The sequence below is a fragment of the Sus scrofa genome, chromosome 9 (assembly GCF_000003025.6).
Source record: "Sus scrofa isolate TJ Tabasco breed Duroc chromosome 9, Sscrofa11.1, whole genome shotgun sequence".
Lineage (NCBI taxonomy): Eukaryota > Metazoa > Chordata > Mammalia > Artiodactyla > Suidae > Sus > Sus scrofa.
Window position 1 is genome coordinate 55,783,479 of NC_010451.4, and position 24,344 is coordinate 55,807,822.

General features: G+C 49.1%; 1 protein-coding gene across 5 annotated transcripts in view; it reads right to left on the reverse strand.

Moving 5' to 3' along the window:
- KCNJ1 (potassium voltage-gated channel subfamily J member 1) overlaps window positions 1-24,344 on the reverse strand; it is a 33,742-nt gene that overhangs the window by 4,459 nt on the left and 4,939 nt on the right. For 2 of the 5 annotated variants that reach the window (XM_021063127.1, XM_021063128.1), the window contains one exon: window positions 14,031-14,176. The exons of 2 other annotated variants lie outside the window; for them this stretch is intronic. Coding sequence is in view for 1 of the 3 variants with exons in the window: in XM_021063126.1 (XP_020918785.1) it covers window positions 2,064-2,078 (15 nt within the window). In the remaining 2 variants the exon portion in view is untranslated. Of the gene's footprint in view, window positions 1-2,063; window positions 3,158-14,030; window positions 14,177-24,344 lie in introns of those variants that run through there. One more of the 5 variants, XM_021063126.1, reaches the window with a different exon arrangement.

Here is a 24,344-nt window from a genome sequence, read left to right on the forward strand (position 1 = left end):
GTTCTTAGTCGGATTCCTCCCACATTTTACCCTAAAGTCAAATTTCTCTGAAACATTTGAAGACAAGCATTGATCAACTTCCTTCTATTTTTCTTTTTTTCTTTTTTCTTTTAAATGTGCCACACTATGCAGAGCAAAGCTCCTTAGTACTGTTCAGTCCCATCACAAGATCTCAGAAGCTTTCTCAATAGATCACAAGCTCGTCCCTACTCTCTCTCCATGGGAAGCTAAGATTCCCAGAAGGAACAGTATGACAATCACCATCAGAATCCCCCACTTCCTTCCTGGCTCCCAAGCTGAAGGACAGGAGCCTCTGATGTAAAGAATCCTGCACCAAAAAAAAAGAAAGAAAGAAAGAAAAGAAAGGGAGTTCCCGTCGTGGCACAGTGGTTAACGAAACCGACTAGCGTCCATGACGACTGGGGTTTGATCCCTGGCCTCTCTCAGTGGGTTAAGGATCTGGCATTGCCGTGAGCTGTGGTCTAGTCCACAGGTGTGGTTTGGATCTGGCATTGCTGTGGCTGTGGCATAGGCCGGGCAGCTACAGCTCCGATTAGACCCCTAACCTGGGAACCTCCATACACTGCGGGTATGGCCCTAAAAAGACAAAAAAAAAAAAAAATCCTGCGTAAGGAAAGAACCATGTTTTACTCTCTCCTCTACCCCAGCTGCTAGCACAGACCATGGGCACTTACTATTTCTTCAATAAATGTAAGTGGAATAATTCAATGAGTGGCTTAAATCCTTCAAAACACTAGCTGATCAATGATCTCACTGATGACATTGCGATTTCCATTTTAATATAACAAAACTGAAAGGATTTCCTCCTAAACAGTCAACAGTGGAGTTCCTGTTGTGGTTCAGTGTTTAACAAACCCGACTAGTATCCATTAGGACTCAGGTTCGATCCCGGGCCTTGTTCTGTGGGTTAAGGATCTGGCATTGCCATGAGCTGTGGTGTAGGTCATAGATGCAGCTTGGATGCCGCGCTGCTGTGGCTGTGGCTGTGGCCGGCAGCTGTAGCTCTGATTCGACCCCTAGCCTGGGAACCTCCATATGCCACAGGTGCGGCCCTCAAAAGACAAAAATAAATAAATAAATAAATAAACAGCCAACAGTGATGAACCCCCAGGGTCAGAAACACTACAAAGCCTCCTCCCCGAGGTGTGCCTGCCGTGGTTAGCAATGTCTTCATGGTATTTTTAATCAAATGCAAACATGTTTCTAAAATAGATTTCAAAATCCCCCTTCACAAATCTGTTTATTCATGCAAACTAGGAAGCGAAACCGACTTAGTGATAAATATTAAACAAAAGTGGTATTCCACAGCATCTTTAGCCCATGACCTTCAACCAGGTGAAAACACGAGACGCCGACCCCAAGCAGGAGGAGTGCGGAGAAAACCACAGCTGTGGCGATGTGAAAATGTGAGGCTAGGTTCTAAAGATGTAAATAAAAAAAGAAAGAAAATGTTAGCAAGAGAGCAAACAGCAGGGCACCCACTCAGAAGGCCCTGCCGTCGTCCCATCCAACCCTCATTGACCTCAAATCCCCAAAGAGTATTAGGGGAGGGTCCCAAGTGGGGCTCGACAAAGGAAACGGCCTCTTCCTTCCCCAAACTCTCCCCATTCTCTGCACACATGTCTTTCACCTCCATCCATCCACTGGGGACTCTCGCCATTTCCCAGGTTCGTAGACGCTCATGCTGGTGGAAAAGCTCTTCCCAGGGTAGATCACACCTAAAACAGTAACTTCTAAAGTCAGTGTGTATCAGGTGAACCCACATCTTCTTTGTCATACACTATAATTCCAGAGGTGGCTCCTGACACACCACGTCTGAGTTTTTCTCCCCTACTCCTCATGTCATCCAGTCCCACTTACCTTCATGCTATTTTTGAAGATAAAGAGTATTTCTGTAGAGTGCATGAGTACCCCCAATATGTCTCATAGACGAGCTGGGGTTTCCATGCCTGTACTACTAAGAAACTATCTGCCTGACCTTGCCAAGAGCTGAAACAAAAGCGACCAGCTTAGAAAGCTCTCCCCTGCTCGTCCGCACTTACCAACGTCTTAAACATTTTCTGACCCGAAGCATCCACAACTGGGAAAAGCAAGGAAGCAGTGTTGGGAGTTGGTCTCTGCACGCAGGCTGATTTCTTTTAAACCCAGCCTAATTTATTGTGGGCTTTGGCCAGTGGACTGATGCTAATGTGTATTAGCCTGAAACGTTAATTGGATAGTGGAGTCGTGCGGTTTAAATCAAGGCAGTTGGTGGTTCCCAGACCAAGCCCCAAGCTGAATATGTATTTTTTTCCCCAGACCTCACATGGCCTTGAATACCGTCATGCTAAGACATGACAAACCACCAGCTGAGGTCCCCGGGCAGCAGGCATGGGTTCTGTTCTGGCGTTTCCCTCCTCTCCTTTGCCACGCTCGACGGCTCTCTTGCTCCGTCCGAATAACTCTCACCAGAAACAATTAGTTATCATCAATCTCCCAGCCTATTCCCAGAAGCACGCTGAGATTTCCAAGTGTTCACAAAGATACAGGAGACTATATAGACATGGATAAGTATAAGTCCATATTTGTAAGATGAAAATAAGATCACACCAGGAAGAAACGAGATACCTTGTTAATCTCTCTATACAACGTCCCTGTTACGTAAGAAACGGAGATTTAAAGGCAGCTTTTATTGTTGGATTTGTTTTCTAAAATCTGGCGTGTACTGAAGGTATTTTGTCCATGTACTGGGCTAGCCAGTGCTGTTGATGTATTTATTCAAAGAGTGAGAAGAATTAAACCTAGAGAATGCAAGAATACAGGATAAATTCATCCTCTGACCAAACCCATCATTCACACGGCAGACCCATTATAACACAGTCCATATCCTGCTTTGCTTAGACAATGGCCTTTAATCCCACCACACACAGAGCCAATATGTATTTTTTGAACTATTAGGTGAGTAGAGATTGGCCCTTTTGTCTGGGTTATGTAAGCAGCACAGTTTTTAGGTTACTTTCTATTGAAATCAGTAAATCTTAATAGCAAGCATCGAGCTGTACATTAGCTAATATTTACCAAAATCTTCTTAATGGTCTCGCAAAGCAAGTGGATTATATTATTGCCATTTTTTTCTTTTCTTTCTTTCTTTTCTTTTTTTTTTTTTTTTTGGTAAACAGTCCATTCTCAAAAAATAGACTTTGTAAAGTTTCCAAATATTGAGGGTATGCTTATTGTGTAGGTTCTCAGAGACAGAGAGAGCTCACTGTTAAATGGGGAAGTGAGTTCAGCAAACTGAGCAATTACAAAGTGGTGTGGTTTGTGTTAATACCCAGAGGAACATCCCCACTCAAAGATCTCTGCGAACCTGAGAAAACACCCCCTCAGACAGAAAACTCACTTTTGGGTCCATTCATGTATTTATCCATCATTAAGCAACAGGGATGGTTTGAAGTGGCACATGTGCTAGACCTCGGGGCTGCAATCTTATACCTAATGGGCACAGTCTCTGTGGTCGCGAAGAAGCTTCTAGTCCAGGGTGGAGGCAGGAGATGCAAAGGAGCTGATGCAAAGAAGCAGAGGCAGTGTGATACCTGCCAGGGTAGAAGACCTTGAAAGAGCTCTGGAAGCATCTTTTCTGAGAGGCAGAGAAGGGCCGTGGAAGCCAAAGCCTGGAGATGGTCTTAGAGCCACCCTGTAGATATGTGGTGAATGATGGCAAATAAAGTAGAGAATGCTTGAGTAAAAGCCAGGAGTTGGTGAGCACTTGCAAGGCTCCCCCTCTATCAGAAGGCTTGGAAGAGACATTTCTGGGCACTGTGAGTGTAACTGTGTGGGTGACCAAGATAGGGGTGTGAAGGGGTGGAGAGAATTTCTGGGTGAACAGGTGTCAGAGGGCTGGGGGGCCGTGGTGAGACCCTGGCTGGACAGGCAAGCCAGGGCCGGTGCACTCTGCCCCATGAGAAGTTTTCATCTAGACCTAGAGGAGAAACTGATGCCAGGAACACAGAGCTAGTTCTGCCTCAGGGGCAACTCATGATCTAAAGTCTAAATCCTCTTCCTTTGAACAGCCCCTCATATTCTTGAAAATAAACACATTTTCCTCCTGAATTTCCTTTTCTCCATAAAAATGCATGCTTCGTGTGCATACAACATTCATGTTAACCAAACCCAGCCCCCCTTCTTTTCAAGGGAGGTGCTTAGAGTTTGCGCTCATTGATGGTTTTTTGTTTTGTTTTGTTTTGTTTCTTTTTAGGGCTGCACTGGTGGCATATGGAAATTCCCAGGCTAGGGGTCGAATCGGAGCTGCAACTTCTGGCCCACACCACAGCCACAGCAACACTGGATTCGAGCCTCATTGGCAACCTATTCCGAAGCTTAGCAACACCTGATCCTTGACCCACTGAGCAAAGCCAGGGATTGAACCCACATCCTCATGGAGACTAGCTGGGTTGTTAACCCACCAAACCACAAGGTGAACACTTCATCGATGATATTTAAAGAACTAGGACCGAGGCCCTTCTTTGGCAGGCAGCCTCCTGAGAACAAGCCAATAGGAACTGGGGTTCCTGGGGACAGCCCTTACCACACAGCTTCCCTCCAACCCACAGCGCTGCCCAGCCACTGCACCTGAGAGAGGACAGGGCTTTTATTATGTCTTATTTAGAATTACAAAGACTGGAGTTCCCATCGCAGTGCAGCAGAAATGAATCCAACTAGGAAACTTGAGGTTGTGGGTTCAATCCCTGGCCTCGCCCAGTGGTTTGAGGATCCGGTATTGCCGTGAGCTGTGGTATAGGTTGCCAGCGCAGCTCAGATCTGGTGTTGCTGTGGCTGTGATGTAGGCTGGCAGCTATAGCTCTGATTAGACCCCTAGCCTGGGAACCTCCTTATGCTGTGGGTGCGGCCCTAAAAAACCAAACAAACAAAAAACAAAGACTATTTTTTCTCTAGATCGATGAAAAAGCAGTTACTCTAGTCTGCCGTCTAGGCAGCTCACACCCAGCTTAGTTCCCTCAGGGCATCTCTGAGTCATCCTTGTGGGTTAAAGTAGAAAATAGGAGTTAATGGGGCTGAGAGCAGAAGTCAAATGATTTTCTGTGGTGCCTCTGCAGTGGAAATGGAGAAGAGATTCAAGCATCCATGAAAAGGGGCTGCAGTGTCTCAGGCCACCAGACAATTACCTTAAGCAACATTTTCTGAGGACCTACCATCCAAGGACATGGAAGGTGACCAGGTCTCTGCCTTCTTACTGGAATCAAGCAAACTCTGTACTTACTGAACTTACTATGTGCCAAGCGCTACACTAGAAAACAAAAGAGGTAACAGGCCCAGCTATCAAGCTACTTAAGGATAAGTAGTAATTCAGTCATTATCCAATAATTGCAAAGCAGCAGCTTCTCTGCCCTGAAGGGGGTGAAGATGGGAATTTAAAGCAGGAGACAGGACAGGCCCAGGGTCAGGCTCAGACTCTTTAGCACACCTTTGCTCAGGCGCTAAACAAATGCATCTAACCGATACTACAGAGGACTTCCCCTTTTCTCTGTAAACGGCCTTGAGCAATTGGAGGAAGGCCATAGGCAGGATTTGCAAACACTCAGCACCCCAAAAGCAATCCGTTAGCCAGCGCCTGGGCAATGCTTTTCATATCAGGCCCTATGGTAGACAGAAGGCATTTCCCTTCCATTCAATATTCCAAGAAAAGTCACCACCGATGTCTTTAGCTCACTTGGGGTTAGCTTGGGTTCTGCTTACACAGAACTGGCAAGGCCATTGGACGCAATTTTTCCTGGTCTCATGGGCACATCAAAGGGCCTCTGAACCTCAGGGCTCTTCCAGGCTAGCTCTGGGAATGGACTTTAGGAATATTCCACCTTCCCCGGGGGGGTGAGCATTCTCACAGGCCCTTCCCCTGTGAAGCCACAGGTGTGCTGGCATCCGGGGCAGGAAAGCATCATGGGCTTTCCTGGGTGCCTGGTTCCTTCCAAAGAAGAGGGTTTGGGAACAGAAGCCAGGGAGTCACGAGGTCTGGGGATTTTGGTGCTCCCATGAGGCAAAGGGGCTTCTGCAGGCATCTCTGGAGCACCAGGAGTGCTGTAACTACAGAGACCTGCCATGTGTGGGGGATCAAGATGGGGTGGGAACTCTGGTCCAGGATGCTCCTGTCACAGGTACTAACCAAAGGCAGCAAACAGAGTGGAAGGAGCTCCAGTGTGGGTGAATGTAGATGCGGACTTGAACTCCAGCCTGTCACTTACTGGCCAGACGACCTGAGCAAGCCACTTAGGCTTCCTGAGCCTCAGCTTCCTCACCTGTGGCATGGCTGTAACAAGCTACTTTCCAAGGCCATAATATGTTTTAAATGCAACCGCAAATGTAGAGTTCCTAGAACACAGCAATTGGGCAATACACAGCAGCAACTCTTATTATTAGTTCACAGATTTATAAAATTGGGCAGAAACTTAACCAGGCCTCACCAGCCAGGCCACTTGGGGTCTGCTCTGTGGAGTCCAATGGGCCATGCGGAAGGTGACAGCCAGGCATCAGAAAAGGCTCCTGAGAGAGGGCGACAAAGCTTCTGATAACACGTCCATGTTTATGAGCTGTACTGACTTCAGAGCCTGTCCTCCGCTGTGGACTAGAAGGCCCGAGAGAGAGCCAAACACGTTTTGCTTAAAGGATTTTTCCTTCATCAGGGCAGAAGTCTTGTCTTGAAGCGGTGAGACCAGGATAGAGCCAGAGAATTTACCTTGACAAGGCTGAACACAGGCTTCTTCTCTCACCACAGGCATTAACTAGCTTTGGATGGTATCACAGACAATCTAGAGATGCCCGTTGTAAAGGAAAAAGCAGCCGCCAATATCTGGGAGCCCACCTGGCCCCACCTGTAGGTCTCGATGTTGGCAGGGGCTGTGCTGGGGCTCATAGCTGGGCCTGGGTGTTTTGTTGAACACCGTTTCACAGCACATCAGCTTCGGACGAGGCCCCTCCATGATCACATCTGAACACAGACAAAAGTATGAACATTGTCCCACCTGAGGCAGAATCCTAACTCAGGTAGTCTGTGTAGGATCCTGGGCTCTGATGCATTCTTTGATATGGCTATTGATTAACATTTGTGGTTTAAGGGCTCCAGGGAGTAACATCCCCACAGGCCTTGTTTACTATAGGGAGTTACCTACGCCCAGATGGACATTAATATCTAACCCACTCCACAAATGATGGAAAAGGAATGAGAGGAAAGGTGATTCAGTCTAAAGGAAGAGAAGGGCAAAGAAGCCATAAAACTTATGGGATATTTCCACCCCTAAGATCCCCATTGGACAAGGACTGATATGGGTAATTGAGCAAGGCCAATGGGAAAAAACTGCATCTTTCTGGACCCCACATTGGTACCCCCTTTAAGGGATAACAACCCCTATATGACAAGGGGGGGGGTGCTCTTCTCCTTCCTCCTAGCAGCCCTGGGAGCTATTTGCTTTCCTATAATAAGGACTGTGCTTGCTTGCTGCCTGTGTGTTTGAGAAGTTCATTCTTCGGCTGCGTGAACAAGAACCCGGATTCTGGTAACATCTTTCCGGCATGACAGCCACCCAATGCCCTCCTCTCCTGGTTTACCAGTCACAGCTTTAACCTCCCACGAGTCTTCTTTACTCTTAGGTCATGAGCTTTATCAACATACTCAATCGTAGCAGTGCCCCCACTTCCTGACGTCTAACCCAGAGCAGAGCATCGTTTCCTTAAATCTCCCAGATCACCTAGAACGCGCCCAAATCCTACTTATGGGCTTTCTAACACTCCCCAGCAACGCTCCCCACAATTCTGCATCCTCACTAGCTACACGAAGCCAACCTGTTCAACTACAGAGTTGCTCCTTTGACTGGAAGGGACTGTGGTCCCCAAAGAGTAGAAAAGCCTACAGAAGAAGAGGTGGAACTGAGAGGTCATCAAGTCATTTCCCAACCAATTGGTGAGACCCCATTTCATTCCACTGGAATCACACCCATTGTTTGCTTTTGCATCAAGATGTGAAAATGAAGGACCAAATTTCAATACAGAAGCGTTATTCGAAGGAGTTGAAATGTTCAAATTCAGGTTTTAAATTCTATCTATCTAACTCGTTTCCTAGGACCCTTGTTCAGCCTGAGATGATTCTACTCTCCCCACAAAGACCTGTATCACTTCCTGGCACCTGGATGGGGACACAGCAGGAAGGATCAGGAGCTGTGCATTTCCGCCAGGACAGCCTGCCAGGGAAGTCCGTAAGGCTGGACCCAAGCCAGGTGTCCACAGGGCAACAGCCGTCGTTGGGGGCAGCAGGCCTTTGCTGGGGACTCAGAAACCTGTGCTTTGGAAGCTGACACTAATTCTATGCGCATTTCCAATATTGTTTCCCTGTTGTTCTTCAAAGTTGTTTTTTAAAATATTTTTGAAAAACGCTAGCATGTCTCAGCTCTGCAAAGAAGGACCTAAAGGGGTCCTTTCCTCTCCTCCTGGTTCAGAGTTTTGAAGGGAAGGCTGCACGTCCCTGGGGTCTCTGAGGAGTGGTGACTGCAGTGAGAGAGCCCGGCAGGACAAGAGAAACACACAGCCACAGGGTCACGTCTTCTTGCTCTTATTCTAGAGATTTTCTAAGGAGTCTCTCTTCTAGCCTTCAGGGAGTTCTGTGCTTTACCAAGGGAAGGCATTGCTTTACTGGGTGTGAGTAGACTGAGCCAGAGTTAAGGCGATAAACCAGGGTAAAGGTGAAGATGTGTGGCTCAGAATGACTGAAGAGAAACCCAGGGCTGAGAAAAGCCTCTGCAGGGTGTGAACTGGCGATGGAGACTTGAGGGAGGGCCGCGGAGCCTGCTCCCAGCTGCACCAGAGGGGCTGCATCCCGTGTGAACAGCGCCCTCTAGAGCCCAGTGCAAATGGTGCCCCCAGAGCACAGAGTCTGGGGCAGGAAGCCTTCAGTTTCCCCCTGAAGGCACAAGGGGGAAATCTCTTGCAGCCTGGGCTGTCCACTGGCTTATTTACTGAGAAATCAGTGAGGACGGGAAGCCACTTGCCTCTGTCTGAAGAGGTGCGGGAGATGATTTTCAAAGTTTCATATATGACCGGAATTTGCAGCGGTCCAAGAGCTGCTGGACTGGGGATTCCAATTGCTGGGCTTGGAAGTTCCCGTCATGGCTCAGGAGTTAACAAACCTGACTAAGATCCATGAGGATGTGGGTTCCATCCCTGGCCTTGCTCAGTGGGTTAAGGATCTGGCATTGCCATGAGCTTTGGTGTAGGTCACAGACACAGCTCAGATCTGGCATTGCTGTGGCTGTGGCACAGGCTGGTAGCTGTAGCTCTGATTCGACCCCTAGCCTGGGAACTGGGAACTTCCATATACCATGGGAATGGCCCAAACAAAAAACAAAAAACAAAAAATTGTTGGGCTTGGAATCTGCCATGTTGCCTTTGCCCGGCTCAGGACTGGGGCAAAAACACAGGAGGGAAGATGCCTAGTAATTCACAACAGACAAGGTTATTGTCCAGAGGGAGAAGACAGGTCCCTAGAGCATCCCAGGTGAAATTCCATTCAGTGTCTCCTGGGACGAGAAGGGACCCCCCACAAAGGAAAGAATGGAAGGGTTAGTTCTCAGACCTACACCTTCCACTCAGGCCAGACTTCCCGGGGGTCACTTTCCTAACTGTTGAATTCTAGTTTCTGATGAACCTACAACTGAAAATTAAATTAACACAAGGATTCAAAGCCGTTTCCAGTCTCGTGGCCTTTTATTCTCATTGCTATTCCAAAGAAATTATTACAATGAAAAAAATCATTGCACAAGTCTAGCTATATATAACTATATAATCTTATACTGAAGCCAAAACCAATATATGGTGTTCGCAAAAGATAGTATGTGGATGGGAATTGCCTGCATATGTGATAGAGGCACTAAGGTATTAGATATTTAAAGGAATCCATTACTGAATTCTTTTCTTTTCTTTCTTTCTTTTTTTTTTTTTTTTTTTTTTTTTTGTCTTTTTGCCATTTCTAGGGCCGCTCCCGCGGCATGTGGAGGTTCCCAAGCTAAGGGTCTAATCGGAGCTGTACCCACTGGCCTACACCAGAGCCACAGCAACGTGGGATCTGAGCCGCATTTGCGACCTACACCACAGTTCACGGCAACGCCGGATCCTCAACCCACTGAGCAAGGCCAGGGACCGAACCCGCAACCTCATGGTTCCTAGTCAGATTCTTTAACCACTGCGCCATGACGGGAGCTCCTGAATTATTTTCTAAAGTGAAGAATCATTTTTGGAATTCCCGTCGTGGTACAGCGGAAACGAATCTAACTAGGAACCATGAGGCTGTGGCTTCGATCAGTGGGTTAAGGATCTGGTGTTGCCGTGAGCTATGGTGTAGGTCGAAGACTCGGCTGGGATCTGGCATTGCTGTGGCTGTGGTGTAGGCTGGTGGCACTTAGACCCCTAGCCTGGGAACCTTCATATGCCTCAGGTGCAGCCCTAAAAAGACAAAGGACCAAAACAACCACAACAACAATCATTTTTGCACTGAATGAATGAGCCACTGTCATTGTCTGTGATGCCTTCAATTCTGGGCTTCGCTACACCAATGTGTGGGTTGCAATAGCATCATGCCTCCCAGAAAGGCGACGAGAAGGACCAGGCTCTCACCGTGGGCAGGGGACCAGCTACTGAGCCTACGCTCCCTTTGCTGTAATAGCTCTTTGCTCTGCCCCCTGGAGCTTCTGAGGGTCAATGATTACCGGCTTTGGCTGGGTTCTGCTGAGCCACTGGGGGTGACATTAATGGGGCGGCACATCACCACCGGCCCATGACCAAAAGCTTTCTGGGAAAGCCCTGGAGGCAGAGGGAAGCAGAGCCAGCAGTCCCGGTGACCTTGTTGTTCCATCCCATAGAGCCCCCCTTGGGCCCGTGCTGAATTCCTCTGGGGTTCTTCTTGTCACCCCAGGCGACGCCCTCAGAGTGGGAACATGGCTGCAGAAACGTCCCACCTGACCCCTCAAAGGCTAATGAAATACTCCAGCGACTGTCTTGAGCTGCCCTTGATGGGTCTCAGGTCAGCCCTGAGATGCAGGACAGGAGGCTGAGCAGAGAAAGGAGGGCATCCCCCAGACTCAGCCAGGCCTGGGAGGTGGGGGTGGCGTGGGGAGTCCCTGCCCCGGAGAGGGGCCCCCAAGCCCATGGTAGCCCTGCTGACTCACTTTCCCATGCCTGCCCCCACTTTTTCGTTACTGCTGTGTACAATGACCTGGAAAAAGTGACGTGAATTCCTCTTTACTTCCTCTTCTTTGCCCTTCTCTCCTCATCAAACCAAATCACAAGATTTTCCATCTCAGAAACGTTGCTTCACCTCCCTGAGCTGCAGTTTTCCCTAACAAAGTGGTGATTATCGTACCTGTTTGTTGCTAAGGGGATTCAATGGAAAAGGCACCCATCCACACAAAAACCTGTCTGCAGATGTGGAGAGCAGCATTGTTTGCCACAGCCAGCAAGTGGAAAAAACCCAAATGTCAACCTGCAGAAGAGTCGAGAAATAAAATGGGGTTTGTCCATATAATGGGATATTATTCAACCATCAGAAAGGAGTGAAGTGGTGATAGATGCTATGATGTGGAAGAACCTTGAAAGCATTGTGCTAAGTGAAAGAAGCCAGGTCTGGTCATGTTCCATTTGTACAAATATCTAGAAGAGACAAATCTATAGAGAGAGAAAATTAGGTTGGTAGTGCCCAGTGGAGGGGGGAGGGGAAAATGGGGAGTGACTGTTAATGGGTAGAGTTTGTTTTGGAAGTGATGGAAAATTTCTTTCTTTCTTTCTTTCTTTCTTTCTTTCTTTCTTTCTTTCTTTCTTTCTTTCTTTCTTTCTTTCTTTCTTCCTTCCTTCCTTCCTTCCTTCCTTCCTTCCTTCCTTCCTTCCTTCCTTTCTTTCTTTCTTTCTTTCTTTCTTTCTTTCTTTCTTTCTTTCTTTCTTTCTTTCTTCTTATTGCTTTTTAGGGCCACATCCACAGCATATGGAAGCTCCCAGGCTAGGGGTCGAATCAGAGCTACAGCTGCCGGCCTATGCCACAGCCACAGCCACACCAGATTGGAGCCATGTCTGCGACCTACACCACAGCTCACAGCAATGCTGGATCCTTAACCCACTGAGTAAGGCCAGGGATCAAACCCGCAACCTCATTGGATTCCTTTCCAATGAGCCACAATGGAAACTCCGGAAAATTTCCAATGCTGGTAGTGATGACAGTTGTCTAGCTTTGTGCCTATATGGAAAAATATCACTATTGTGAGCTTTAAATGGGTATTTTGAATAGCACGGGAATCACATTGTATTATACTATATTATATTACATTATATTATGTTTTATATTATATTATATTACATTATATTATATTATATATCAATAAAGCTGGTACAGGAAAACTCCAGTCAAGGACCTCTTGCATGGCAGGGATTCAGCAAACTCCTCCCATCCTCATCACACCTCTTCATTTCTTAATCCCCTTGTCTTCCCCTTCTCTTCCTCCTTCCTCCTCTAGCTCCGGGCAGAAATACCACCCCCGGCCCTTGTTGAACCCTCGTCTGAACTTGGTCCCCTCCTCCTTTAGCAGGTGGCCACTGTGATTCTGGAAGTACCACATCCAATTATTTCCTTGGTCACCAGAGCCTGGAGCACACACAGTAGGATGTTTCTGCTCATCCTCACCCTCAACACGAGCTCTACCAGCAAAGGTGACACTGGCTTCTCCAGCATCTGTGGGACAAACCCTGGGGACCGGGCAGAGCAGCTGAGGCAGAGCGTGGTGCTGCCCTGCCCTCTGCCCTCCCCTGGTCTCCATGGGACCAAGACTCACACATACTGTGACCCTGACCTGGCAGCTCTGGGTGAAGCCCCTCACCCCGCACACAGGGCTGGAGGTCGGGCTAAAGTCCCGGGCTTGGGAGCCAGGTCTGCATTCCCCAAAGCTTGGCAGGCTATGTGACAGGATGCCTGCAGGTGGGGTGGGGGTTCCCAGGGCCTTGGCCTCTGCCCACTGCACCAAGGTCCACCCCACCTGCTCTGCCCCCCCCCCACCCCCGCACACATACACACTCACGGGAGCTCAGTTCGGTTCTCTCCCCCTCCTTTTCCTTCCCTTGGTACTTTTTTTTTTTTTTTTGTCTTTTTGCCATTTCTTGGGCCACTCCTGCGGCATATGGAGTTTCCCAGGCTAGGGATCGAATCAGAGCTGTAGCTGCCAGCCTACACCAGAGCCACAGCAATGCGGGATCTGAGCCACATCTGCAATCTACACCACAGCTCACAGCAACGCCGGATCCTTAACCCACTGAGAAAGGCCAGGGATCGAACCTGCAGTCTCATGGTTCCTAGTCAGATTCATTAACCACTGTGCCATGACGGGAACTCCCCTTGGTACATTTTTAATTTTTATTTTGTCTCAAAGTTTGTGCCTTGCCCATAGCCCTTGTTCTGTTCCTGGAGTCATCATTCAATTCTTATTTAAAACAGGCTCTCTGGAGAGCCAGCAACCGCAGGGATTAGCCAGAATCCTGAGGGACCATTTAAATTCCTCCTTGCCCCACATCCCCCCAAACACAGAGGAGGGAGAAGGGGGTGTGAAGCATGATTGCAATGGGGGGTGGGGCAGGGTCTTTGCTGCTTCCTTGTTGACAGCTGGGAGGTCTCTCAAGGGAGTGACAGAAAACCACCCACTGTGCATTCTCAGAGGTTGGCCTGGCCCTGTCCTCAAAGACAGGGCTGGATTTCGGTGTGTGCCACCTGAACATGGGACACGATCAAGAGCAAGAACACACCCAGCCACCCCTCTCTATTTTCAGTTGCCCACCTTAAAAATATCTGGATTAATATAGATCATGATGACCTATTTGATGACACATCATCAGGACCAAACTTGGATCTTCATAAATAAATGATGTTTGGCCGGGGGAGAAACTAAAGTATAACAATGAGTTTTAATTCCTCCCCAAAAAGAAAAAAGAGACCAGTTTACCTAGAGAGTGTGTGCAGGGGCCCCAGGCCGTGAAACACGTGGTCTGGAGTCGGCCTTGAATCCCAGCTCGGCTGCTGACTGATGCGTGTCTAGGTGGACTCACCTGCCTTTTCACGGAGCTAATTTCCCAATGTAACCAATGAAACCTGGAAAAAACCGAAACCAAAGGAAGTCACTAAGGAAAGCTTAGCAGCACGACAACGACCCTGGAGCGCATTGAGAGTTGTGTTTGCTTTTTTCCTTTCCTTCCTTCCTTCTTTCCTTCCTCTCTGTCTTGCTGCTCTGCCCAGACTAAATTGTAGAGCCAAAGCCACTCTTTTCTGGTTCACTTTTCTTATCCATCCACACTCCCAATAACTGTACCCATTTTCAGCGATGGGTCATCACTTGGTCCTGGCACAGTGCCCCTTGCTCAGGCTCCCCTGCACTGCCCTGGGCCAGATGGAGAGGAGAAGACGGAAGGAGGTCCACTAGGAATTGCGAAGAGATGGACACCTGGGCTCAGCCTGGTCCCAAAGGCTAGCTCTCTTGTCTCTGAAGGGAGCGGGTGTCCCAGCTGTGGGCAGTGCTAAGACAGAGAACACCACTGCAGAAGGCCAGTGGGTAGGGTTGGCAAAGCAAAGATGGGGGTTCAACAGGTGTCACGAAGGTGTGGAAGGGCAGGCTGTAAGGTGGTGTGGACTCGGTTTCAACCTCACTCCTTCCACTTGTCAACAGGTAAATGACTTTTTTTCTCTGGACCTGAGTGTTCTCCATGAAAATGGAGATAAGCATGGGTGAGATGGGAATCAGTATAAGAACACACAGCAGCAGGTCCAGCACATGGAACCCTCAGTGAGGTCAGCCTCCTTCCGTGCTTGGCAAAGCTGAGGAGACTTAATGAAGAGACAGCCAGAGGTTGAGTTGGCACTTGGGGAATCATTTGAATTCCCAGGTCTGCATTTGAGCAGGCGGCTGGCTGTCCTGCCAGGACCAAGGATGGACTCAGAAATGCCCATATGGGATGCAGAGGAAATGCAGGGATGGCCATGTGGTCCTGCCTGGAGGAGATGCCAGGTCAGGGGACATATTCTTCCACCTCTGTTAACCCTGTCCTCTTGGCTCTTCAAGAAGTCTCTCCCAGAAGTTCCCTTCGTGGCTCAGTGGTTTGAAAACCCGACTAGCATCCATGAAGACTTGGGTTTGATCCCTGGCCTCCCTCAGAGGGTTAAGGACCCAGCATTGCCATGAGCTGTCGTGTAGGTCACAGACGTGGCTCGGATTCTGTGTTGCTGTGGCTGTGGCATAGAGTGGCGGCTACAGCTCCGATTGGACCCCTAGTCTGGGAACCTCCATATGCTGTGGGTGAGGCCCTAAAAAGACAAAAAGACCAAAAAAAAAAAAAAAAAAAGAGGCTCCCCCATCAGAACCTCTGGACAGAAGCAACAGGCCCAGGGCTGCTCGAAGGAGACCTATAAGAAGCACTTTTGCATGCAGGAAGCCCAGAGGGAGAAAACTTTGTTTATCTGGCTGCCAGGGAAAAATAAACTGCGGGGGCGGTGTGTGTGGGGGGGAGATGAAGATCAAAAAGAAAGATTGCTCATAAAACGATTAGATTAGACCAGAAAGATCCAATTGTGCCAGACCAATTGAATTTCCTCTGAAGTTAGCATGACCGGTCTTCCAGAACCAGGGGCAGCTGGAGCACAGGGCTTGGCGGGGGCGGGGGGGAAGGTGAGCATGAGTGGTACATCCCCACCTGGCATCTTGGGCTGAAATTCTACTCTAATAAACCTCCCTAAACCCCTCTTCTTTTCTTTCATAGCATCAAATCGAGCTTAGTACGTTTTTATTTGGTTGACTGCCTGCCTTCCTCTGAGCTGTCCATGGCGCAACCATTGAGGAAAGCTTCATTCAATCTCCATTCTTTTCTTCTCTCATCCCCACACCCAACATCATCAAGTCTTCTCTGCTCTCCCTCCAAATACATTCAGAAGCTCTCTCAGCTGCATCCCCGTAACTGCCACTGTGGTCCACACCTCCGTGATCCTTTTTTTCCCCTTTTTTTGGCCACCCCAAGACACATGGTGTTCCCAGGTCAGGGATCAAATCCAAGCTGCAGCTGCGACCTATGAGACAGCTATGGCAATGCCAGATCCTTTAACCCACTGTGCAGGGGCCTGTGATCAAACCTGTGTCCTGCAGATGCAGAGACACCGCCAATCCCAATATGCCAGAGCGGGAACTCACAAACTTCCGTATCTCTTGCTTTAGCTACAGAAATGGCCTGCTCCCTCATTTCTCTGCTCTCCCTCTTCTTCCTCACCCTGACACATTCCCCAGTTTCCAAGGCAGGTATTAATGGTGTAAATCAGACCATGTGGCTGCCTTGCTGAGGCCTCTCTTGGGTTCCCCTCACCCTAAAGGCCTCAACGTCCTCCACACTCCCCAGATGGCTCTCATGTCACTGCGTCTCCACCCCCAGTGCTATTCAGACCACATGCTGCGCCACCCCTGCCCTGGTCTTCCAAACCTGCTGTTCCCTCTTCAGGGCTGCCTCGGCTCCTTCTTGTCACGTGGGACTCAGCGCTGTGGTCACCTCCTCAGAGGGCCTTTCAGCATCCAGTCCCAGGAAGCACCCACAGCCTCAGGCAAAGCCACGGCTCCATGCTGTTCTAGCTTCTTCCCATCTCTTATCCCTCCCAGGTGTCTTCTTGGTTATTTACCTATTTATTATGTGCCCACATCTTGCTAGCTCTAGCAGCCTGTCCTGTGTTCTTGGGATTCTCAGCTCCCAGATCCACCACTAGAAAAACTCTACCAGGAGTGCCTATCGTGGCTCAGTAGTTAACGAATCCCATTAGGAACCATGAGGTTGCGGATTCAATCCCTGGCCTTGCTCAGTGGGTTAAGGATCTGGCATTGCCGTGAGCTGTGGTCGCAGACGTGGCTCAGATCCCGAGTTGCTGTGGCTCTGGTGTGGGCCGGCAGCTACAGCTCGGATTAGACGCCTAGCCAGGGAACTTCCATATGCTGCGGGTGCGGCCCTAGAGAAGACAAAAAGCCAAAAAAAAAAAAAAAAGAAAGAAAAAAGAAAAAGAAAAACTCTGCCAAATGTTCTTTTTTTTTTTCTTTTTTTTCTTTTTAGGGTTGCACCTACAGCATATGGAAGTTCCCAGGCTAGGGGTCGAATCAGAGCTACAGCTGCTGGCCTACACCACAGCCTCAAGAATGCCAGATTTGAGCCGCATCTGCAACCTACACCACAGCTCACGGCAATGTTGGATCCTTAACCACTGAGCGAGGCTAGGGATCGAACCTGCATCCTCATGGATGCTAGTCAGGCTTGTTATCACTGAGGCACAATGGGAACTTGCTGCCAATTGTTCTTGAAAGAGTGTAAGTTCATGTCCTTGCCTGGCTGGAAGTGCACAGGTGCAGAAACGTGTCCGCAACTCTAAATCCACCACCACCCATTGGGCCTCCGTTGTCACGAGGGAGAGAGAAGGAGAGAGAGAGGGAGACCAAAGAGCTGTTTTACCTCCAAAGTGCAACTAAACACAATTTTTACTTGTTTGCCCAACTAATGACCAAATAAGCATCAGTGGTGGAATGAAAGCCATTGTGGTGAATTCATCAATGCCAAGGCTGAGAGGTTGCAGGGAGACCACACATCAACACTGCATGCGTTTGTGGGCATTTCCTGCTCATCTTTTAAAGTTAAGCTTACATTTTTCTACAACATGCAGTGGCACATCTACTTCATGTATTTCAAATTCAATATTGTGCCTGGAAACTATATGAGAAATGGAGATGTTTCTGGGCCTTTGTTTCCATTGATCAAAAAACTACACATTTTCTGCATTCCTTTACTTGGTCAGGGATTTTAAAGTTTTTTACAGTGCAAAAGTGGCTGAACCATGTGCAAACCTCAGAGACTCTGCAGAAGATATGGATGAGATTGATTCAAAAAATGTGGTCGAGATTGATTGAGTGCAAGGCTCATGAGGCTACAATGGAGGGGACAGCTGAGAGCCCTGGCCAGCAAGAGCAGCTGGAAAGGAGGAGACACTCAAGGCGACACTCCAAGGCGACACTCCAAGGCGACACGCAGGAGTCCCCAGAGGAAGACCCCTGCTCCAAGGAGGTAAGCAGCATGGTGGTGAGCCCTGAAGTAAGAGACACAGGAGAATGGCTGCTAAGGAAGCCACTATACCACTATGTATATTTGTTTTAATAGATGTACAATTGATTTACAATATTGTGTTAGTTTCAATGAGTTTCCCTTGTGGCTCGGTGGTTTATGAACCTGTTATCCATGAGGATGCAGGTTCGATCCCTGGCCTCACTCAGTGGGTTAAAGGTCTGGCACTGCCATGAGCTCTGATGTAGGGTGAATACAAGGCTCGGATCCTGGGTTGCTGGGGCCGTGGCATAGGCCAGCTGCTGTAGCTCCTATTGGACCCCTAGCCTGGGAACTTCCATATGGTGCAGGTGCAGCCCTCCTCCCCCCCCAAAATTGTGTCAGTTTCATATGTACAGCAAAGTAACTCAGATATATACATATGTTATATGTATATATATAACATATACACATATGTTCTTCAATTCTTTTCCATTATAGGTTATTATAAGATATTGAGTATAGTTCCCTGTGCTTTGCAATAAACCCTCCTTGTTTATCTCTTTCATATATAATGGTGTGTATCTGTTAATCATATACTCCTAATTTATCACTCCTCCCCTGCCCCCTCTGGAAACCATAAGTTTGTTTTCTATATCTGCACATCACCGTGTTTTCTTGGTGACTAACGATTGTTAGAAAGGCACCTGTCTCTCTGGCTACAGTTAGTATTTGTTGAATGAGTGAACTGATGATGAATGAATACAGAATGGGAAGGGGGTCTACCTTCCCATGTTACTTGAAGACGAAAGGAGACAAGATGTAGAAAAGTAACTGGCAATGAATGAATGTTCCATCAGGATTTCTTGACTCCCGTTTAGCATGAAGCTCGTCTTTCCCTACCCCATGGATCAACAATAGCTAACATTTATGGCTCTTCCTATGCTCTAGGCCATCTCCACTTGTAAACTGGACTGTTACAACTTCCCTAGGACGCAGACAAGCTCATCATTATTCCCAGTGCGTACAGAAGAAAATCAATTGACCCAAGTTCACAGAGCTAGAAAGTTAGAATTCAGCCTAATGCAGCTTCATCGGGCATGATATGTGTTCACCTTTGGCTTATTGGAAGAGACTTAATAAGATGCTTCCCTTCCAATGTGACCTTCTTTGGCACAGATGGAAGGCAGGTAGTGGTTCCCTAAAATATCCCCCTTCCAGCTGGGCAGATGGCTTCTCTCATGTGGTTGGAGGCACACAGCAAGGTTTGCTTTTGGCTTTCCAGGATTGGGGTGGAGGAGCTGAAATCACTGTAGAGGAAGATGAACGAATGTTTATTCATGTCTGCACATGCCATAGACTGAAGGAGCAGTTGCTTTGCAGAAATTATTCCATAATCCTCACAGTGACCCCAGGCATAATTCTCTCTATTTTCCAAGGGGAGGCACGGAGGTGTGGAGAGGTGAAAGAGGTCAGAGGAGGCAGGGCTGGGACGGGAACCCAAATCTTCCTGCACCCTTCTACCTCAAGTCCCATAAAAACTGTGTGAATTCTGGTCTAAGGCAGGGAGGAAGGGCAGGACAGCCTTGGGGAAAGACAGGGCTTCCTTCTGCTCCCCTCTTTCTTTCCTTCTTTGCTTGCTTTTTCTTTGCTCATTCATTCCTGGCTTTCCTACTGTCAATACATATTTACTAGGAATCTATCACACATCTGGCGACCAAATCCACTGGGACAGCGGGTCGACCCCCAGGGACCCCAGTTGGTGCGACCAAGTCCACTGAGACAGCTCTGTGCTGGGAGCTGAGGACCCAGCATGAACAGGCTGATTCTCAGGGAGGTGGAGAGGGCAGGACAGATAACAGAATGGAACCAAGTAAACAAGGTAATTATAGATTGTGATAAGGGCTAAGAAAGCCAGGCAACTTGGAGGTGACCTTGACAAGTGGCAGTGAATAGGATGACACTGGAGCCAAAGACGATGGAGGCAGAGAGGGACTCCCCCAGGCCGGGGACAAGCAGAACTCTAAACTCAGCTTTCTCACAAGCCTCACCTGCTGCCTCCTGTCCAGGGCATTGTTGGGGGTGGGGGTGGGGAGTGTTAGCATTTCAGGCAGGCTTGGGAAACCTGGAGAGTTCTGGAAGGAGGCCTGCCAGGATGGCCTCAAGTCAAGCCACAGTCTTCCTGTTTGTCAAAGGACAATAACAAGGTCTCTGCCTCCCAGAGCCATCATGCAAATTGAATGACATGGCATTTGGGAGAGTTCAGGTGGGTGAAGGACAAACTATATAAAAGTGGGTTGAAATGTAGCAAGAGGGAGTTGAGTTAGACATAAGGAAGGACTTCCCAATGGAAAGGATGATATGCCTAGCAGATTTCCAATGAAGAATGGGACCTGTATTGACTGGAAGAGAAACAGTAACTGTCCCCCTCAAATAAGTGTCTGACACTCTATAGGCTTCCTAGCACGAAGGGAATAAATGTAGGAACTGACAAATTTTTAACTGCAAACATGACTCACAGGAAGAAGCAGCTGAAAGAACTCAGGAAGTCTCTTGCTGGTACTATTTCAGGGATTCCAGGAGGGTCTCTCTGAACAAAAGTGAAGGTACCACCTGTCAGACCACATGTTGCAATGGACCCATGGATTTCACTCTGGGGATCATGGGGGCTATGATGCTGGGCCTGTCCAAAATACCTTGCCTTTTTTTTTTTTTTTTGCTTTTTTAAGGCCACACCTGTGGCATATATGGAGGTTCCCAGGCTAGGGGTCGAATCTGAGTTGCAACTGCCTGCCTACGCCACAGCCACAGCAATGGGATCCAAACTGTGTCTGTGACCTACACCAAAGCTCACGGCAATGCCAGATCCTTAACCCACTGAGCGAGGCCAGGAATCAAACCCGCATCCTCATGGATACTAGTCAGATTGGTTTCTGCTGCGCCACAATGGGAACTCCACTTTGCTTTGAAAAGCAAAATCTCCCTCAGCTCCCTGACCAGAATTCCTCTCATTCACTCCAGGGCAGGGAGCTTCCACAGTGCAGAGGCAAAACCAGCATCCTTCTGTGGGTATCATGACTTCTCTCCAGCCCCAGTCACAGCAGGGACTAGAAAGGGCTCAGCATCTGGTTGCTAGTCACCAGCAAAATATGCATGGTGTTTACTGTCTGCATTTGGAAATTTCTGCCCACGGTCTGGCTGTTGGAATCCCTGCACCCCCTCACCCGCGTGGCTAAACCGACCACTGAGACAGAATCCCCTGCACGGCCAGCTTCCGCTCAGGCTCTATCCCCGAGTCAGGCAGGCAGCCGAGGGGACCAAGGCCACTGGTAGCCCTGGATGGGGATCAGGGACCAGGAAGCCGGTGGGATCTGCTGGGATGGCACCCTGGGGAGAAGTGTGATGGAGCCTTTGGAACAGACCCAGAGCGTCTTTGGAGTCAGGAGGAGGCAGGGCGAAGTGGGGAGGGGTGTGTGGGGTTGCCCAGAGGAATGGAAAGCCTCGACCCCTTAGTTGGCTTGGGGTTCTGGCACCTTTGGGGCCATAGGAAAAAAGGAAGCTCCAAGGCAGCTTGTTTATGGGGTAGGAGTAGAGCCAGGGAGGCTAAAGAAAGGCTGAGCCTGGGGAGGTGGACAGACGTGGCTGTCCCTGGTCCAGCCTTAAACTTAGGAGCAGATACCTGGCCCTTTGAGCCGCCAGAGAGTGGGATCACGGGCAACTTGGCGGGGCAAGAACAGGAGACCCAAAGTGAGGGGCTTATGGTTGCTCCCTCCCAGGACATGGGAAGGATGGGCGGTGGGAAGGCTCCCAGGCTGCCCAGCCCGCAGGCAGGTGGCCCCCGACCCTTCCCAGAGAGTGTAAGGAACACGGCCATTTCCCTCTGAAATCCATCCCTGCCTCTCGACACCTGGACCGACCCAGCCTCTGAAATCTAACCCACATCCCCAGGCTGAGATTTGGATCCACTGTCCTCTCATCTTCAGCAGCAGTGCCAAAAGCAGCCCTTCACGTGGGAGAAAGCAGTTTTAGCCCACGTTCCCTCAGCCAAACTCCCCAAGTGACAGCCTATTTCCCAGCTTCCCTCCACTGTCACCAGAGTCCACTCCTGGGTAGGGGTTTGCCCACTTGCCGCCCCTCGTGATGAGTCTCTCCACCCTCAGGACTCCAGGCACAAGCCCAGCCCAGGCCCCTTCCCTCCCCTCCCTAGCCTCACTGCCACAGAGCACTTAAAGAGGCACCTTTGTCTGCAGAAATCCCTACCACAGGCCAAAGGAAAGCATGGATTGACTAAAAAGGGAGTAAAATCATTTCTCTCCACTTCTTTTTTTTTTTTTTTTTTTTTGTCTTTTTTTTTTGCTATTTCTTGGGCTGCTCCCGCAGCATATGGAGGTTCCCAGGCTAGGGGTCGAATCGGAGCTGTAGCCACCGGCCTACGCCAGAGCCACAGCAACGCGGGATCCGAGCTGCATCTGCAACCTACACCACAGCTCACAGCAACACCAGATCGTTAACCCACTGAGCAAGGGCAAGGACCGAACCCGCAACCTCATGGTTCCTAGTCAGATTTGTTAACCACTGCGCCACAACAGGAACTCCCTCTCTCCACTTCTCAGCTAGCCTCTGTCCCCGGGGGACTCCCTCCCCTCCTTTTTTTGGCAGTGGTGAGCCTTGCACTGGGCAGAGGGAAACTCGTGCTCTCACTCACAATGGTCCAGAGCCCCTGCCTCTAAAAGGATTCTGGGAACGGTCTAGGTAAGCACACTCAGAGCTGCCCTCCCTTCTTCATTCAGGGGATGGAGCAGATGGGAGAGGGTGCAAGCCTTCTGTCCTCGACCCCCCACCCCCACCCCATTGGGGCTTCCCTGGGAAAAAACCAGGTGGGTGGGAGGTAGAACGTGCCCCCATCACGCGTCTCTCACTCTCTCCTGCCTGTCCTTGCATGAGCCAGAAACTTCTGCCAAGCAGGAGCTGGGTCCTCACACTGTGGCAAAGCCCAGCACAACAGTGGGCTTACCTAGGGGTCTTCTCTCTTTTTTTTTTTTTTTTTTTAAGGCCGAATCCGCAGTCTATGGAAATTCCCAGGCTAGAGGTTGAATCAGAGCTGCAGCTGCCTGCCTATGCCACAGCCACAGCCACAGCCACACAGGATCCAAGCCGCATCTGTGACCTACACCCCAGCTCATGGCAACACCAAATCCTTAACCCACTGATGGAGGCCAGGGATCGAACTGGAAACCTCATGGATACTAGTTGAGTTTGCTACCACTGAACCACGGCTGGAACTCCCCCAGGGGGGTTCTGAGGCGATTCTCTGAGCACTCTCTGAATTCAAACTCTCCCTCCCCCATGCATAATCCATCAGCGGTCCAGCCCGCTCAGAGTACCCAGATTCCCCAACACAGTCAGACGGGGATTACTTTTATCTCTCTCAACATCGCATCATTGACTTGGACTCCAAAAGACTTCATGGCAGGGAGCCTTTTCCTGTGTGAAACTAACAGCAGTTATTCATAGTTTCCAGCTCCGTCGAGCTCCTCAAGGACAAATGGCAGATCTGGAAAGAGCCAGAAAGTTCCTGAGAATTTAATCAAGGGCAGCGAAGCATGAGTCCTCCCTGAGGGGAGTCACCTGAGAGAGCTGGGGTCGTTCCGGCTGCAAAGACAGCATTAACCTGCTGCTTTCAACAGTGTTATGCTGCATATTTAAATCTGCTGCCTTGGGGATATGGCGGCACGGAGCTACCCCCTGGTAAATGCAATTCCTGAACCCAAGCCAGGAGACACTGGGGTTTGTGCCATTGGAAGAGAGGGAGGGCCACAGATGGACATTGGAAAATTCTGAACAAATGGAAATTTCTGGCTTGCATTTCAGAGTATTCAGAAAGAATCTTCTCTTAAAGCATAAGTGGGGGACCTGCCTCTAGCAAAATTTATAAGACTGGATAACTGCAGCACAGAGCCTGGGCAGACACGTGCCCACCAGGGCGACTGCACATTGGGAACCGATTTAGGAAAAAAGTGACAGGCTTCTCTAAGCGAGAAAGTTATGGATCCAAAGTGATGTTTGGTGAATGCAGGTTTCTGTTTTTCTGGGGGGCTCTGAGCAAGTCTTCCCCCTTCTAGGTCTTAGTTTCTTCTTTCCTTAGGTGGTTGAATTGGATCTGATGAACCCTTAGAGCGATGTTTTGTTTCGTTTTTATCTTTTCTAGGGCC